Below are 19,146 nucleotides of genomic sequence, written 5' to 3'. Positions count from 1 at the left end.
TCCTATGTCTACATATTTCAAAAAAATAAATAAATAAAAATTCAATATTAAATAAAATCTCTAAAAATATAGCTGTATATGGTGACTTTTTCCTTAAAAGATAATTTCCCTAAAAGAAGGCTAACAATAATTTTAAATTAGTAAAAGCAGAGTAATTGAGAAACATGTTTATTTTATTATTTATTTAGATATTAACTTTTTCATGCTCTATATATCATAATTGTCATATTTTATTAGTAAATATAACTTAAATCAGTTCACTCAACTAAAAATGATGTAAGATTTCAAAGAAACTTGTATTAATGGGCTAGTATTTTTTAAAGAAAGGAAAATTTGCAAACAAGATTAATTTTACATAAATATATTTTATTATTATTTCCTCTAAGCACAATAAAATATTTCTTAAAGTTAGCTGAACGAGCAAAATCACTTAAATTAAATTTTTTTTTTATTAACTTAGCCAAAGTTGACTTGAATTAAAACTTCAAAAAACAAGAAACAATTATGTCAGAAATATTTATGAAATAGATCATTAAATAGTTTCAGTCTCAAGTATAGAACTGAAATAAAATGTACTACATTAGAAAGAAAGCACTGAAAACTAAATAAAAGAAATTTAATTTATTTACAAATAAAAAAAAATATATAATTTAAGAAGATTTGCATATACTATTGAGATGAATTAAAAAATGTAATGCCATGACTCTGCTCAGCTTCCATTTTATCAGCCTCTTGATTCTATAAAATAAATCAAAAGAAATATTATAGAACTAGAAATATTTAGATAATAAAATAATAATATCTATATATATATATATATTAAAGAGTTTTTAAAAGAGATTGATAAACGTAAAACAAGTTTAACTAATAACCTTTTTCCTTATTCATTCTTCAATTTCGTTTTAGTAAAATTTTAAACCATTTAGAACATTAATTTTTTCTGAGTATAAGATTAGCTCTGATTTAATTTTGAGGTTGGAACTAATTATGATAAGCTATTCCTAAAGCCACTGGATGGAATAGTTTGGATGTATGACCATTTATACTAGATCATTTAATTTATCAAGCAACTATATTCAAGTTAAATTTATTTTTTTTGTAAACACAGCATTAACTTATTTCATCAAAGTGTTAAAAATTCTCAGAAAAACAACTTTTTTTTTTTAAAAAAAAGGTAAATTATAAGATATATGTTAATATGATTTATTTATAAAACCTGATCACAACTTGATAAAACAAACAAAATTTAATTACACACCTCCAAAATTTTTGAGTATTTCATAGCTGGGCCATCATCTTCTTCATCTTGCAACTCTTCTAATTTTCTTTTATAGCTATAGTAAAAGAAAAATTAGAAAGGTATAAAATACAAAATATTTATGCAATACAAAATAATAAAATTAAGTTGAAAAATGTATGATTTATGTAATTTTAACATAACTTTTTCAGTTACTCTTTATTAAATACTCTACATGTTTTAGTGCTAAAAGGAAGTAATTAGAGCAAATTAAATTAATTTCAACAATACGTAAAGATCAAAAAATATTTTAAAATAAAGTCATTAACGGTGATAGTACGGTAGAACATGATAGATAGTACATGATTATTTTAATGGTAATAAAGCTTTCATGAATAAGAGTAGAACCTTGATTATCCCAAGTAAAAATGGAACCAGGTTGTAAAATCTAAATAAACAGTAACAATGTTTATAAAGCTATTTTCAACAAGAAATTTTGCCAACTATTATTAGAATTTTTTTTCTTCACAAATATGATATATATCTAGTATCTAAACTGAATTTGAACACAACCAATTAGTAAATGTCTTTGTATTAAACAGGCATAATAGCATTTTATTTTAAAGTTCACTTGCACTATTGCCCAGACAGCTCCATTTGTTTGAATAAACCATGAGTCAAAGCATCATCTAATTCTGTGAATCGTCAGCTTTTTCCATTTATTTACTTATTTACACAGTTGACTTAATTTATTTAAGTAAATTTCTTTTTAGTCCAGAATGCCTTTTCATGGGAGAACTGAACACTTACTAGAAAACCACCATTCATATAAATAAAACAAGACTGAAGGACATCAAGATGAACTGATGTGTCAGGAATAGAAAAGAAAGAACTTTTTTTATTTTTAAAAAAATTTTTTTTCTTTAGTTCTTTTTTTTAAATCAATTATTTTATCTAAGTAGTAGTTTCTAAATATTTGGGAGCTTTGTGAAAATACTTTGAATTACTAATTGGCTAAATTATTTTTCTTAAAATAATTCGTGGATTACAAATTGAACATTCAACTAGATTCATGAGATGAAATTACCATATTTATACTACAAAACTTTACAAAAAAGTTTGCTATACATAAAAAAGAAAAAAAAATGCTTTGTATGCAAAACAATCTTTATAAAATAACATTATATAAATATTTTTGTCAGTAAATAAAATGTGATATTAAAATTATAGGAAATATTACTACACACCCTACAAGAAATTTTTTTTGTTCAGTAACTTTGCACACAGAAACAATTGAGTTACTAATTATAAAATATTTTATTACGTACGCAATATTGCTTGGATTATTTTCTTGGTTACGGCACTTCTCTAGTTTCTTTTCTATTGCTGCTCTATGCTGATCTTTAATGCGGTGAGTTTCATTTTTAATCATTAGAAACATGGCTATAAAAGTAAAAAGAAAACTATCAATGTCAATGATAAAACATAATTGATAGATTTGGATATACAGTTTATCGCTGCTAAGAACTTTAGGGGCAGAGAAAAATGTGTAAGAAAAGGGAAAATAAAAGGGATTTAAATATTATTTTATTATTGATTCTTAAAATACAGTGTTAAGAAATAACACAACAAACAGGATTTGAAATTTTATAATTATCAGAAAAAGTATGCACAAAATTAGTATTTCAAAATACAAAATTAGTATATTAAGGCAAAGTTAAAAAGTATCGTATCATATATAAAATGATACAAAAAATATAGAAGCCTGCCTAAGAGCAATTTTTTCCGAATTATTTCAAATATTTTTGTTTCATGGATGTAACTCGTTTTTGACAAAGGTCGAGATCAGTTAACATTCGTATTCAATAACAGATTTCAGCTCTGACGACGATGTAAAATGCCTCCCTTTAGCGTAAGTTCTTTACTCTGAGTCTCCCTAAAGCTCTCTATTGGGTTGAGACTTAGCTGGCCATTTCAAAATTTGAACATTGGCTTGAGACCAATTTTTTGTACTGTTACTTCAATGAATAGTTGTGTTGCTTCCCTGATATATCTGATTTTTTTCCTGCAAGAAATTTTGCATTCAGTAAAAATGACTTGCTTGAACAATTTGGTAAACTGGTGAATCATTTTTGTCTGAAACAAACGCAATTTAACCCACACTGTAAGCAGAAAATCCCCAGAACAGAAGCTCTGCCTAATGGGTGCTTAGAAAAAATATTTTTTTAAATCACTTAAATAGTTCTTCAATTCTTTTGGTACATCCAAATTCCACTTTTTTCATCAGATTATTAAATTGTTTGTATTCATTGGTTATTCTAGGCCATAAATTGCTGCCTGTAGCTTAAATGCTTTATTTTGTGCTTCAGCAGCAACCAAGATTTAGCCAAATTCGATGTATAAATAAATCTACTAGATTGTCTAATTGTGGTATGCATAATTTTTGTTGACAATTATTTAAATCTGCCTCTAAAATAAATTTCCGGGTTGAGTTTTTTCCAACAGATGCAAGTTTTCAAACTCTTCTTTCGTCAAATGAGGACATAGCTTTAAGAATTTCCCCTTCCTTTTTTTATGAATTAATTATTGGTACAATATTTTTTTGCAATGTTTATATTAATATGTATTTAAAAATTCATGAATTATAAATAACTGATTTTATATGCATATGCCACATTTCCTCTTCGTTCACAGCGTATTTTGTTCCCTAAAACTTTTTAATGCTTTATTTTGGGAAGCTTTTATTATAATGAACATTGCTGGAAAGAATAATTACCACTAAAAACAAAACTCCAAAAAGTATCCCCCCTAAAAAGATTTTGAAATTTAACCAACCTTCCAAAAAATTCCTGTTCCCCTCAAACTAAACCACAAGTTAATAATGGGCTTCTCTTATTTGTTACTTTTTTTTGTAATAGTAAAATAAAACATTGATGATATCTTAAATTTAGCTGAATAAATAGCTACCAACAAAAAAGATTTTAAGAATATCTGCCTCCAAATATTAAAAAAAAGACCCCTTAAATAGTCAATACTATTCCTTAAATACTGACATTGATAACTTTATTACACGACAAAGAATAAAATGGGTAGGCCACGTTATCTGAATGGACGTAGACTGTACCACAAAAAGAGTTTTCAATGCCAGATCAGTTGGCACTCGAAAAAGAGATAGGTAGAATTTGAAATGGATAGATGGCCTAGAAAAAGACCCTTTGGTCGTAAAAATTAAAAACCTCTTGAGAAGGTCAAGTCCCACCCTGGGCTGTTGAGCCATTGATGATGATTCCTTAAATAACTAATTTATTGTTTTAAAACTGCAAATTGTATGAAATATATTGTACAATAAATTGTTCTCTTCAATGATTTGCTTTGTGCCTTTTTGAAATAAAAATTTTAAACAAAAATGTTAATTTACTTATAAATGAAAATTTTTCATGCGATTATGGTATGTTTTAAGAGTTACATAATTACAAAATGGACAATTTACATTTAGGTTTTTATTTCTTAAGTTTAGGTAGTGTATTACAGAATATGAGTCTGGAATTGTAAACACTAGATAAATACTTGTTGAATAATTTTGACACATGTAAATATATTCTTAAAAACAGTATTTTAAATCCTTTGTTACTATGCCACTTTGTTAATGGCTGGTTTAAAAAGAGACATTTAAAAAAAGCAATCAAAAAATCATTTAAAATAATATTTATAAAACCAATCATTAAAATCCCCATAGAGTTCGTTTATTTTTGAACACAATGTACTAAAAAAAAATATCCAACTTAAGTATTTCATTAAAACCCTAAAATGAGACACTAACCAAAAGAATATAAAAAAGAGCAAGTGTCTTTCCAGTGTTTTACAATATTGTGAATGTGCAAGCTTATTTAAGAAAATTAATACGCTTTTGATTGAGACCTATAAAATTTATAAAGAGTAAATATTTGACATACATCTAATCGTTAAATTTTTACATGTATCCATACTACAGTATCATTAATATACATACAATTTGTCAGTAAAAAAGAAAAAGTTTGTAAAATTCATGTAATTAACGCAACTTATAATATATATTTTGTGGTTAGTCATAAGATAAAAATATTAATAATTACTTTTGATGGCTTCTAAAACATAAGATAATTTATCTGGATACCCATCAAACAGAATATCTTCCATGTACCTATGAGAATAAATTATTAACTTATTTTTAAAATGGTACTATTAATAATAAACCTGTCATCCTTTGTATTCCAGCAAAACATTCTTTTATATTTTTTAATGCATTCATTTTATAATAAATATGTATAGAAACTTCGATAATAGAATAAAAACATACTAAGTTAAGTTCACACATTGAAAATTTTGCTATATGTTGAAAATTTTGTATTGATTCAATCAATAAAAAACTAATGTTTAATTTAAAACAATTAATTGATGTTAATACTACAAATTGTATACTGATAAGTAAGGACATTAATGTAAATAATTCTGAATGACGACATTTCTTTATACACTAACAATCAAGGGGGTAAACTAATTTTTACATACAATCACTTTTAAAAAATATTTAGGCATTAAATGTTTATTTTTATCAAGTCCAGATATTTATGAACAAAAGTGAATATTTTTGGTTGTATTCTTCATCAAAGTATTAACCAATAGTTAAAAAGATGTCTGAGAAAAACTTTTATTGGCTAAATTACTTTAAATTTTAGGGCTTAACATGTTATTTATCTTTTTGTTTTAAATAAAAAAAAAATTCAATAATTCCAAACAATTTCCAATTTTGTATATATTGCATAATATCAACAAAAGAGTTAGAAAATAATTACGTTTTGAAATATTTTTTGCAAAATTTAGATTGAAAAATAACACTCCATTCCCACATTACACAAACTTTATTACGATTCAAAGCAAACTTCTTGTTATAAAATTAGGATATAATTTTAAGATAGGATATAATTTTTAGGATATAATTATAAGATGAACTATAGAAAAAATTGAACAAGTAGAGTAAAAATGGGATTTAAAAAAAAAAAAAAAGAGTTAATTTGCCTTTGAATGTTACAATAAATAGAAATTTAAAAAAAAAAAAAAAAAAAACTAAGCAGTTGTAAAATTTCAAAGCTTGTTCATTAAATCTTTAGAACATAAAATGTATTGATGTATATTATATGATAATGGCTATCTTGATGCAAGGAAGAAAAAAACATATCTGTAATTTTTTTTATCATTTTGGTGCTGTTTAAGACGTGAGAGAATAAAAAAAAATTAATTCCTTGCTCAGATTATCTTCATTTTGGGTAGTTGGGGTAAAAAAGCAAATAACATAAATAACAATAAAAAGCTTTACAAATTTCCTGATTAAAAAAAAGAAGAAAAGATTCATATCAACACTTTATTATATACAACCAGATTTTTGAAATTGATTAAAAAATTATTAATGGTCTGTTTGATAGTTTAATGTAAAATTGAACAAAATAGATCAGGGTAATTGAATTTCTAAAATAATTGAATATTGAATTGAATATTGATTTCAGAAATCACAAAATTAGCACAATTTTTTATATAAATTCTAAAATATTTCTAATTTCAAAATGATAGAAAAAGTAAATTATTGATAAGAAAAAAATACCTATTGATAGATTAAAAAAAGACGCATTTCTTTATAGTGTTTAGATGACTACCCCATGTTTTCATTATGACAAAATAATGATAATAAATAAACTTCAAAAAGATTTCAAATTAGAATAAACAAAATGTACTTCAGCAAAAAAATTGAAAGCGTCAAATTAGACTTATAAGTAAAATGAATTAGGCAAAAAAAAAAAAGAAGTTAAATTTGCTTTTTTATTAATTAAAATGCATAGTCTTATATTAATGAGTTATACACAATTTAATGTATAATGTTTCTTTTCCACACACCAAACAAAACAAAAAAATTCAACATTTAAAAATGCAATATAAATTTATTAGTTGTTATAAGTTGTAAAATATAATGTGAATATAATAATATTAAATGAAATACAGAAATAAACATTTATTTAAAACTACACTTAAAAAAAATTATATGACAAAGGAAAGTATGTTTGATATAAAATGAGATTAACAATTACCATACTACAAGTTATAGTATAATATTCAACAGCTAATAAAAAATATGTTTCAAATAGTTCTCCTACATTTAAAAAGTCTAAGATTAAAATTACCCATCAATGTTTTCTCGAAATTTATGAGCTCCATATGCAATGGCAGCTAAGGCAATCTAGAAAAAATAAATTTAAATGAAAAACTTGGGATTAATATTAACTGTGAAAATTCCCTTTTACACACAAAAATTCAATTTTATATAATGTCATGAAGAAATTATCTTTCTTCGGTGTGATAAAATTGCCATTTAAATGGCAATTCTAATACGTTTAAGCCTTTATAATGATAAAATAACTCTGACTAGAAGCTGATTTAAAGTGGTTTCTCACTCTGGTTTTGTGGTTTAATCTGTGCTTAAGCTTGAATAAAGTAAAAACTGTATTATATAAATTTCTTTATTTTATTTTATACCTCTCTACTTAAAAAGACACCCTAATATGTAAAAAGCTTTCAGCTAAAAGCAAGTTTAGACACAGCATGAAATGCATTATAATCCAAAAATGAAAACATCCTAGAATTTACACCATTCTTCTTTTTAATTTTAAATCCATAGAGTATGTATTGTGCGGTCTAAAAATGTAAGGAAAATTTTTAAAGAAAAATGGAAGATTTTAATTAGCAAACATGAGAAAATATTAAAGGGGAAGAATCTGCTAAAAATTATTGCATATAAAATATAAATTCTAATAACGCATAGCATAAAAAAAGGTAAAAAATATGTTTCTTCCCCTCCTTAAAGTTTGGCTGATTTGTACGCAATTTTAAAAAATACATATACATATCTTTTTAAGCACAGATATATTGAGCAATGTCTCAGTTGACAATTTTAAAACACTCTGCCCAGCATTATCAGTTCATCAAAGGAAGAGCAGAAATGGGTACATGATGTACAATGTACATTAATTGGTATATCACACGATGAAAATTATCAGCAAGTCAACCATAAACGCAATCTTCCATTCCCCCCTAAAAGTGCTAAAAAATCCTCGTGTTATACAGAAATCGCAGTTGCCCGAAATATCAGCAACTGTTTCACTCTTTTGAGAGAAAAATTGCCAATAAATAATAGTAACTTACTCTTGAACCAATCAAACCATTTGCCTTTTATGATGTTTCAGTTATATGTGATGACGTAAATAAAAATAGTGGTGACGTTGATGAAGGGATGATCGAATGAAATTTTGAGTTAATACATTAAATTAATTAAGTTAATATATAAAATTCAACAGATATCGATTCTGGAACGTCTGTGATTTACTTTTCTTTCCTTTGCAAACATCGTTGAGAAAATATGAGATAATAGCATCACATGGAAAAATAATAATATTAGCCACAAAAATAAGATAAGTAACAAAAATGGTAACCGTATTACGAGCAACCGTTTGAGCAATTAAGCATCCATATCACCAAACCCAAATTGCCATTAGAGTTGAGGTTACGTTTACAGTTGTTCTTATTTTTCTCTCAATGCAATAAAATAATTTAAAAAAAAAAGGAAACATCCAAAAAATTAAATTATAGAAACATAAATTATGAAGAACTTAATTATATACTCAGCATTGATTTAAAAACCAATAAAATTAGAGAACATGTAATAATAATAATAAGAAGAAGAAGAAAAAAAATTAAACAAACCTGGGAAGGAGAATATAAGAAACATGCATCTGTAAAGTGAATTTTTTCCAAAAATTCTTCAATAGCAGGACGTAGATGTTCTGGATCATTGAGAGTAGGATATCTAGTCTTGAAAGAATTAAAACATGAAACAAAACAGTAAATTATTGAATAATACAAAAACAATAATAATTTAAATAATAGTAAAGAATAATGACAAAAATTATAATTAGCATTTTTTAACAATTGTCTATAAAAAGTGTTGTAATGGTAAAAATTTTAAAACAAAAGCATGAAGTTTTTAGCAGAGACAATATTATAGACTCATTATCTGGTAACTATTATTGGGGCCCTGTAATAAACAGCAGAGCCCTGAGATAAAACAAAATTGTATAACTGTAATATACAAACAAATTTTTATGCAACTTAAATTTTTTTCCCATTGATTAACAGTCGCTGCAGTTATTTTCCATAATTATTACACATCAATATTGTCTAATCTTACATTTACTTAGTATTCATTTCCAAATATAGCGATTCTAACTCTTCTTTTTGCATTTTAAATTTCAAGTGGTCACGAATTAAATACACCCAAAAAGTACATAATTTGAAACAAAAACATTTGTTACCTAACAACAAGAGCAGAGATTTAGTTTTCCTGAACAAATTTTGATCTTCAAAATAAATACTATTAAGATTAATGTTCTGTAATGATGTTTGAGCTCTCAAAATGTAACCGGAACTTTGTACACAAACTAAACCCCTGCCTACAATAAATTTTTTTGGATAATGTAACACAAGTTTCTTTACAAGCCATTTAAATTTTTACATCAAAATATTTCTGTTTTAGAGTAAATAATGTCTAGAAAAAAGATCTATTTACAATTGAAAGCATCTAATACTGACTTAGCTATCACTAGATTATTTTCACACTACTATTTTTAATCCTTATCTCATATCAACTTAACTTAGCAGAGTCTTAGAAGCTAAAGCTTTAATATTGTGTCAAAAATAATAGTTTTATGATTTTTAGTTATTACGATTGAATCTTTTTATTTTAGAGAAGAATTGTAAAAAAATTTAGAAACCATTAAATTTTAAGTAATTATAGAATTTAGCAAGCAATTTACACAATTTCTCTTTAACAATATTCAATTAGATGTTTCAAAAGCCGTTTAATTATAGTATAATTAAAGTCAAATTATCTTGTAAACCTAGTAGCCTTGCAGGTTTGAGAAATTAAAATGCAAATTTGTTTATGTAACAAACTGGTTAAACATTTGGAAATTCGAAATAGAGTGTGACAGGATAATGAGCTGGCCTGACTCCTATTCAATAAAGTACTTCAAAGGGTGTAAGGTACTCAAATATTAATATTAGAGGAAACATTTTTACATAGTCTGTCCAAATACAAGATTTTGCACACAATGTTACAGAATTACCTAGGCTTACTAAATAGGCCTTGAACTACCCAGGCTTATAAAAGTGGCGTAAGCATCATTAAAGCAAATAGCACAAAGGAAATATCTTTGAATTTAAGAAAGAAAAACATTGTGCATACTTTGATTGAAGTTAGACATTCAAATTACTTTTTTCAAAATTGGAAATCACAGATTTGAAAATGTGCTTAGCTTCACATATTTGGGAACAGAAATTAATAACTGCAACAATATAACTCAATAAATATATAAAAAAGACAAATGCAAACACACGGCTTTATGATGAGGTTTAATGAAGATGAAAATAATACTATGTTCAAATTTCTTCTTGTCAGAACAAAAATATTTGTATAATCAAATAATGTTAGGAAGAAAAATTTATTAACATAGAGTTTAAACAAAGAATATCATTTTCATTATAGGGAATTTAAACCATCTATAAATAAATATTTCTATATCATGCACAATATATTAAATGAATTAATTAATTTATTATGGATGAAATAACATGAGGATGTAATTATGGATGACAATGTAGAGATTATAATTATTATTATTGCTTCTTGTTAAAAAAAAAAAATACTAAAAGTACCTTGATGTCAATAAGAAAACCTTCAACAGGTCTCAGCGCATTATAAACAGATAAATCAAAGTTAAGTTGCTGCATTAGAAGAAGTTCATGGTTAAGGATAATTTCTGTAGCTTTTTCTCGATCACCTTTAACATTAGCAACAAACTGATAAATGCTCACGTTAAATTCTTCCACTTTAGATGCTAAATAGGCACAAGTGACTCTAAAAAAATAAATAAATAAAATAAAAATTTTATATACATATATATTTCTTTATTTAATTACAGTAATTTGTTTTCCATGCATTAAGTTAGATATTTCCCCCAAAAATAGCCTTCTTTTAATGCAGTTATATGTAATGTTACATGTATTTGAATTTCCACATAATCTTCCATCTACATAAACTAACATCTTTGACATTTAATAGTAGCTAACTGCCCCAAATAGCTGGTTCGCCAATGCAAACTCACTGCTTCACAGTTCTACAACGACATAGTCACTCATTTGTAGGAATTCAACTCATTGTGGCACAAGGTAGGTATCTACTGTCTTTATCAGCATTGCTCTGATTCCTCTGCATTAGTATTTTAGCGAAATAGGGGATATAGGAAGGCAATAATAGACGCCGTCTGCATTAGACTTCTACCAGCACGAGCTCCCCGATTCGCGTTTTTACATAGTCTTTCCCCTACATAAATTTTCATCTTTGACAGTAAATAGCACAAGAGATGGTATTGGGTATGCTGGTATCATGCAATTGATGTGAGATTTTGATTACTTTAAATGTGGGTGTTTGCCAGAATAGTATTAGGTGGAGCTAATACAATTTCTAATACATAAGGATAATTCTGTGTGAATTTTTGATTATTTTTATGAAATTGTTGTTGAACATCATAATTGAGGTAAATGGTGTTTAAAAATATGATATCTTATGAATAGTCTTATAGTCATGAATAGCCTTATTTTGATACCTGATTAAATAGACCAGATGTGAATAAATAATCGCAGAGTTTGTTAAGAGTGGGAAATTGACCAATTTATACAACAATATTAATTATTATAAATATTTAGAAGATTTATTTAGAGAAATATTTAGAATATTTAAATTACAGAAGTGATTTAATTTTTTTTGGCAAAATATTATTTGTTTTATCTTAATATCTTTAATTTTGAGCATATTTACAAAGACTTAACCACCTCATCAAAATTGAATAACTAAATATAAATCATTTACGATCTTTTTTTTTTCGAAATAAAAATTAAATTATAAATTAAAATTATTTATTTAACTGTTGTTTATCTCTTCTAAATTGAATAAATTTGCATATTAATTTCATAAGAAATTAATTATCACGTTTTCAAACTTTGGTAAATAATTTTGATTGTTATACTAATATTTGAATTTAGTTGTCAATTTCATTTTCTAATAAAAATCGATTAACAGAAAATATTTCTCTGACTTCATTCATCTTTATTTATTTAATAATCAATTGGTCGGATTTAAAAAAAAAGGTGAGTATGAAAGAAGATAGTTTCTGATTTAAAGAGAAGGTTATCAATTTATTTCTTTTCATCTCTCGAACAAATTGTGCTGTTTTATATTTCATATTTATCTTTCAATAGGTGCATTAAGATATTTGTTAATTAATGATAGTCAATATTATTTTCAAGATTTGAATAATTTAATCACTCTATGCAATGGATCAATCTGTTGGTTGTTGCAGTCTTGACTCTCTACTATCATCGTACTATACTTAAGGAACTATTAAGCACATCCCAAGTTATAAGTTAACAGAGGCTATAATTAGTAATTATATTAACTTTCTATTTAATTTCAACTTTTTTTAAAAATAATAACTAAATTTAATTAAGTTTCAATTCACCCACCATTTAAATTTGTGATATTTATGTAGTGCAAAGTTTACCCTATCTTCTTCCAATTATTTATCACATTTATAAATTTTCGTATCATTTTTAGATTGCAATTAATATTGATTACTTTAACTAAATTACTGAAAATAAGTTAATAAAAGTTATGAGTATCATACTTACAGTATATCTTTAGGATGGTAATCCATGACTGAATTATTTAGGTAAAATCGTTTGAAATAATGAAATGAACATGCCTGGAAAATGATAAAAGCTAATTAAATGACAATCTACTAAATAAATATTAATGTGTTATAAAACCTTGATTGTCTCTCTCCAGTAAATTTCATGTTTTTTAGACAAAGTAGAATTAAAAAAAATTGTGAGTGTTATGGTTTTTTAAAAAAGGAAACTCTTACTACATGCTTTAATCTTCATTTATTTGTTTATTATTTAATAATTGCTACAATTCATTAAATTTTTTACTTTCTTTAAAGATTTCTAACATTATTAACTATAAAGTAAATATTCCTTAAATATGATTTGTATTCAGATAGTTTAAATAAACAGCATAGATTAGTGATTTTTTAATATTTAGCTTGGTGTCTTCTCTAGCCGAACGATATTGGTAAGCCCAAGACCTTTTGAATTAATGGACTCAAGTTACTGCATTATGTTTACCATCTTTTATTGTATCTTACTTTTCTTATTGTGCTGTAACTACTGTCCAATAAATTTGCCATTGGAAATAAAAAATAATATATAGTTAAAACTAATAAAATTATTGTTTTAATAAAAATAACTAATTAATAATACCATAAATAATAACACCTTTTTAACAAATTTCATTACCAAAGAAAATTACATTAAGATTTAAGAAAAATTTAATTGCAGACATAATTTAATTTAGGTTTCTTATAGGTTGAATGACAATGAAAAGACTAAAGAATGCTTTATATGATAAAATGTATTTATAAAAAAATAGAAGTGATTCAAAAAATACTTAGTTCAAAAAATATTTTGAACTCTCCCTTTTAAGAATAAAAATATGTTTTTCTCCTCTTTTTTCCCCTTACGTTGAGAAGTACTAGTGGCACAAATAATCAGATTAAAATAACAGTAAAAAACGAGCTATTCAAAAATTTTAAAAGCAAATTAATTTGATGTCATAATAATAATAATAAAAAAAAATCTAAAATAAGAAACAGAATTGAGTAGATTTTTTAATGAAAACATCTATTTTTAAAATGAAAATAATCTGGTTTGCTGATGTTCTTTTCAGCTTCATTTATATCCATAGTTTGTCTCCTCGAAGTTTGTTTCTCTTTAATTGCACTTGTCTTTTCAACAACTTTTTTAGTGTGCTTACTAAGACGGAATAAATGTTTTATTATCAAAGAAGCAGCAAGCGGAATTATATATTTTTACTAATACTTTTTATCTAACAATTGTAACCATAAAAAAGGGTTTTTTTTGAGAAAGGAGAAAAGTTTAGATTGTTAAAAAGTGTCTGCAAAATAGATGCTTCCAATAAATGTACAAATAATTCATAATGACTAAAAATGATATTACCGTGAAGCTGACTCACATTTTTATTAAATAATAAATCATATTTTTTTGCACATTTACTTTATATGCTAAATACTATTATTATTTTTAATTTTATTTTGAATGCTATTATTAAATAATTTACACATTTACTTAGTATAATAAAAAATATCTTTTAATTTTTAGTAGTTTGGACTATTTTAATCAATCACAAAGAAGACAAAATATAAACTACAGCAGTCAGGCCGCGGCTGAAAGTGCTTTGAATTTTATGACCCACAGCATGATTATGACAATGTGATCAGCATTTCGCACAGGCGGTCTTTACTTCTACTTCGAAAACAAGCTGGTATCCATCACCTGAAACTGAGAGGTTTTCAAGCTGCCACTGTGTATTGAAGTATTCCCTCACTATACAGTTCAGTTTTATACCAGAATTAAAGATATTTTGATTCTTCAGATTAAAAATCTTAAAATCCATATTTTTACTTATAAAAAGTTGAATTTTAACAAAAAACAAGAATAAAATCAAATATTAGGAAAGTCAAATTTGAAAAAAAAAGAAAAAAAAAGAAAGGAATGTCAGGACTAAATGCTGCAAATCAGAACAAAATATATATTTTTTATCAGATGAACTACGAACAACAATAATTAAGGAAAAAAAAAAAGAAAAAAAAAAAAAAAAACAGAGCCTAAAACACTTGACTTATACTTCAAAAAATGAAGTAAAAGAAGTTGAATAATTGAAAACTTACTATAACGTTTTTTGGCATTGGTGGCTGAAATTTTTGGCAGAATTTCATTAGTATAGATTCATAATGTTTGCATAACATTTTTTCTTCAGCCACAGTCAAAAAATACTTTGATGTGTTTTCTTTCTAAAATATAAAGTAAAACTTCAAAAACAGAGGGATAAAAAACATCCACTAATAAAATGTAAAAAGCTCAATAACTCCAGTAGTGTATAAGAACAGAGTAAAGAATATATATTTCACTTTTATTTATGGATATAAACATTAGAGGCAAATAATGCTTATTTTCTTATTCCTTCACTTATTATTTTCTAACTGTGAGATAATGACACTTTAGTAACTTAAGAGGTTAGTTTATTATCTCAAAATGTTATAAGTCATCCAAATTTCTCTTATGAGATAATTTAGAAGTATATACTGTTGTTTTAATTCTGTTTGCGAGTGTAAACTTCAGAAGCAGACAATGCATGTTTTCTCATTCCCTAACTGCGAGTTAATGACACTTTTGTGGGGGATTGATTCTAATGTACTTAATAACTAGTTAAAAAGAAATTTATTTGTTTTACTTTGTTATTCTTTAAAGTAATTAATGATTACATATACTTAAATATTTTAAGATAAATTTTTAAATGATTCAAAACTTTTTTTAAAGCAGATATTAAAGGGGTTACAGAATTAACTAGTAACATCTGTGAATTTTATTATTAAGATATTTTGTTCATTTTAACACTAAAGTGCTTAATATCTAAGTAAAGAATACTATAATAAATTAAAAATAAGATATACATAGGAGTAGTAAAATTTATAGGGTGACCTGGGGTAATTCCTGATCAAAAAATGCAAACATCGATTTTGTGAAAAAACTATTCAAGATAGAATTTTAATATTTACTGGAAGTTTGAGGCTATATGAGATGAGTCCTGTGCTACCTTCTTTTGTTTGAAAATCTAATTAGAATTTAAAAGATTTTAAATTTTTAGTGACCAGGAATTACCCCTTCTTTTGATCAATTCTGGGGAGAATCCTGATCATTTCTGGGGTAATTACTGATCACCAGTTTTTATAGTAAATGGGCTGTTTAAAAATAATTCTACAATGGTAATTAACAAATAAGACATTAAGATCAAACAAATAAACCAAAAATATATGTTCAAGCAGCTAATAAAACATTTTATTTAAAATCAGGAATAAAGATTAACACTTCAGCTCTGGCAGCATCTCTCACACTGAAATTTTCATTTTCAATCATTAAAAGAAATTCACTATTTTTGCTTTCTAGAAGCTTAGTATCCTTTTTAAGTTTATAATTTCTCACCATATTTATATTAGGTTAATTTATCAACTTAAAAATTATTCTAACAATGAACACACATAAAATTAAGATAGAAGCAAGGTAACACAAGCTAGAAATGTTGCATATGAGAACACATTTTTCTTGTATACAGTTAAAAACAAAATTTGTGATTATAGTTAAAATATATTTTATAGTTGTTCCACTTTATAAATATGAACTGTTATTTAAGAAAAGACAATTGACTATTTATTAGCTATTTTTTATACTATTTATAAGAAGAAATGACAATGATCAGGAATTACCCCAGTGATCAATAATTACCCCATCTGTAGGGGGCAACATTTGATATAGTTTCCTATAATCAATTATAATGTTTACAGTAGATGTGAAATAATTAAGCAAAAGCCTACACTATTTTTATATCAAAGAAAAAGAAAGTAACTTAAAATATTTATTATTAAGAGAAGGATCTTTGCAGAAATGTGCCCATTTTGAAACCCATCTTTGAAATGTAAAATACAGAAAGCATTTTAAAAGATTCTTTTTTTGTTAGATTAAACAAAAAACTGTTACTAAGTAAATGTAGTTATACTTTAGTATAGTGTACAAGCATTCTTGTCCATTTCTCAAATTTAAAAAAATATAATTTTTTTAAATAAAACTTAAGTGATCATTATTTACCCCAGAAACAGAGTGATCGTGAATTACCCCAGGTCACCCTAATACAATATTTTCTTTTTTATAGTTATCTTGCTTAAAAAGAAAGTTGAGAGAAAGAAAAGAATGAGACATGGAAGAAAAACTAAAAAATTATCCTGTAAAGAAAGAAATGCAACTTAAAGAGCATCTAAAATATTTCTCCTAGCTTTATTTATTATTTAAAAAAAAAAAAAGTTAGGTAAAATCAGTTTCAGAAAAGCTTAAAGACAAGACAGAATTAATTTTTTTTATTGAAACCCAGTTTATTGCGGGCCACTGCCCAGAATTTGCTAATATTGCAGCCTAGATCATGATACGCAAATATTACCATATTGACCATTGATTTTATATTTTCAAGATTTTATATTCAACACTGTGATTTGTTATTTATGCTGTTTAAAATTTACTATTATGATTCATGCTTAAATGACTTAAAAATTATACATTGGAATTCACATGATTTTGAAATGAAACATCAAGATTCGTAGTTATGCAATTTTAAAACCAAATATTGAGATTTATGTTCACGCAATTTTAAAAACAAACATCGAAAAGTGTGTAAAGCGAGTTTAAAATCAAACATTCAGATTCATATTTATGTGATTTTTTAAATTAAATATCGAGATTCGGATTCACATGATTTTTTAAATTAAATATCGAGATTTGTATAAACAAGATTTAAAAACTTACACCGAGATTAATATTCAGACAATTTAAACAAATGAATAAAATCTCACATCCATATTTTAATTAAAACGTTGATTACATAAAACATTTTTGCATAAATACTATCTACATGCACTTTTTTCTTGTTCAAATTTCAGGTATTATCAATTATTTAAAAATAGTTTTTACACGTAAAAATTTTTGAATTCTATTTTCAGCCTTTTTATTAAACTTATCCTTGTGCATTTACTGAACTTATCCTTGTATAAATCAATATAGAGTTTTGTAAAAGTTTAACATTTAAAAAAATATCTGTGATTTTCATAAGAATTTTACCAAATTGAGCTGGCGATGAAAATGTTGAAACTAGTTACAAGAAATCATCAATGTGGGCTGGAAGTTTTTCAATTAAGATTTTGAGTTTGTTTAAGGTTTTTCACTTGGGAATATTTTCATATCGCACCAACTACAATTGCCAAGGTGCCAAATAGATTTTAAACTTGCAATTTTTTAAAAAAAAACACGTTTGCTATGAGTTATGCCTTTCGAGTTGGTCCTCTTTTGTGATGTTTTATTTTAGTTTCTAACCCAGAAGTTGCCAAGCCTTGTCGATCATGATATGTAAATATCCGCTTTCATTTTATCGGGGCGATTTTCGTATCGTGATCTGTGGCAGAATAATCGGCAAGTATTTGCAACTTCAGGGCAGAGGCCCAGGAGAAAGTAAAAAAAAAAAAAACCACGGAAGGTATAACTCCTAGCACCCCCTGGGCAAACATCTACATATTTTTTTAAAAAAAATTTGCAAGTTGCAAATCTACTTGGCACCTTAGCGATTGTAGTTGGCGACTCAGTTGATTTTGAGAACAACACAAGACAAATTTCACATACGCTCATTCCTTTGGAATGCCTCTGAATAAACTTATTGTTGGCGCTTTCTCTCCTTCTGTTAAGTTCTGAGCTACTTTTAAACATCCAAGACCGAGATTGAGCACTTAACGTAAACATTTTGCTGCACTCTGAAAGATTAGACACAATTTATTATGTAAAAGAATAATTCATTGTTACAAATCAGCTAAATATAACGAAATGTGAAAAATTAATTAGCTATTAACCGCTATGTAATGTATAATAATTCACTTTCTAAAGTGAATCTTCCTTTTACATAGAGATTTTTAACTAAATTATCTTCAATAATTTTAAAAATACTGTATAATTTTTACTTTTTTTTTTCTTGTAGGTTTAAAGGGCCTACTTCTGTGCCATTCAAGATCTTTAAAAACTAATGGGCAGATACAAGCAGTAAG

General features: G+C 25.7%; 1 protein-coding gene across 3 annotated transcripts; it reads right to left on the bottom strand.

The window, feature by feature from the left end:
• Nucleotides 1–606: 606 nt before the first annotated feature.
• Nucleotides 607–19,122, bottom strand: CycH (cyclin H). Of its 3 annotated transcripts, none has more exons than XM_016050967.4 (11): nucleotides 19,063–19,122; nucleotides 18,731–18,858; nucleotides 15,184–15,306; nucleotides 13,064–13,137; nucleotides 11,033–11,234; nucleotides 9,023–9,130; nucleotides 7,447–7,502; nucleotides 5,350–5,417; nucleotides 2,566–2,680; nucleotides 1,259–1,334; nucleotides 607–738 (listed from the first exon to the last, which is right to left on the bottom strand). In XM_016050967.4, exons 2-11 carry the CDS (start codon nucleotides 18,845–18,847, stop codon nucleotides 670–672), a joined length of 1,008 nt encoding a protein of 335 aa, XP_015906453.1. In that variant the 5' UTR covers nucleotides 18,848–18,858; nucleotides 19,063–19,122; the 3' UTR covers nucleotides 607–669. The 3 variants fall into 3 exon arrangements, with proteins under 3 accessions (XP_015906453.1, XP_015906451.1, XP_015906452.1); XM_016050965.2 differs by having other exon boundaries at nucleotides 18,955–19,088; XM_016050966.2 differs by having other exon boundaries at nucleotides 18,980–19,077.
• Nucleotides 19,123–19,146: the final 24 nt, after the last annotated feature.

This window comes from Parasteatoda tepidariorum, chromosome 4 (genome assembly GCF_982258835.1).
Source record: "Parasteatoda tepidariorum strain Cologne lab strain chromosome 4, Ptep-v5.0, whole genome shotgun sequence".
Taxonomy (NCBI): Eukaryota; Metazoa; Arthropoda; class Arachnida; order Araneae; family Theridiidae; genus Parasteatoda; species Parasteatoda tepidariorum.
The sequence above is the reverse complement of the archived record's forward strand: the minus strand, read 5'-3'. Positions and strand labels throughout refer to the sequence as shown.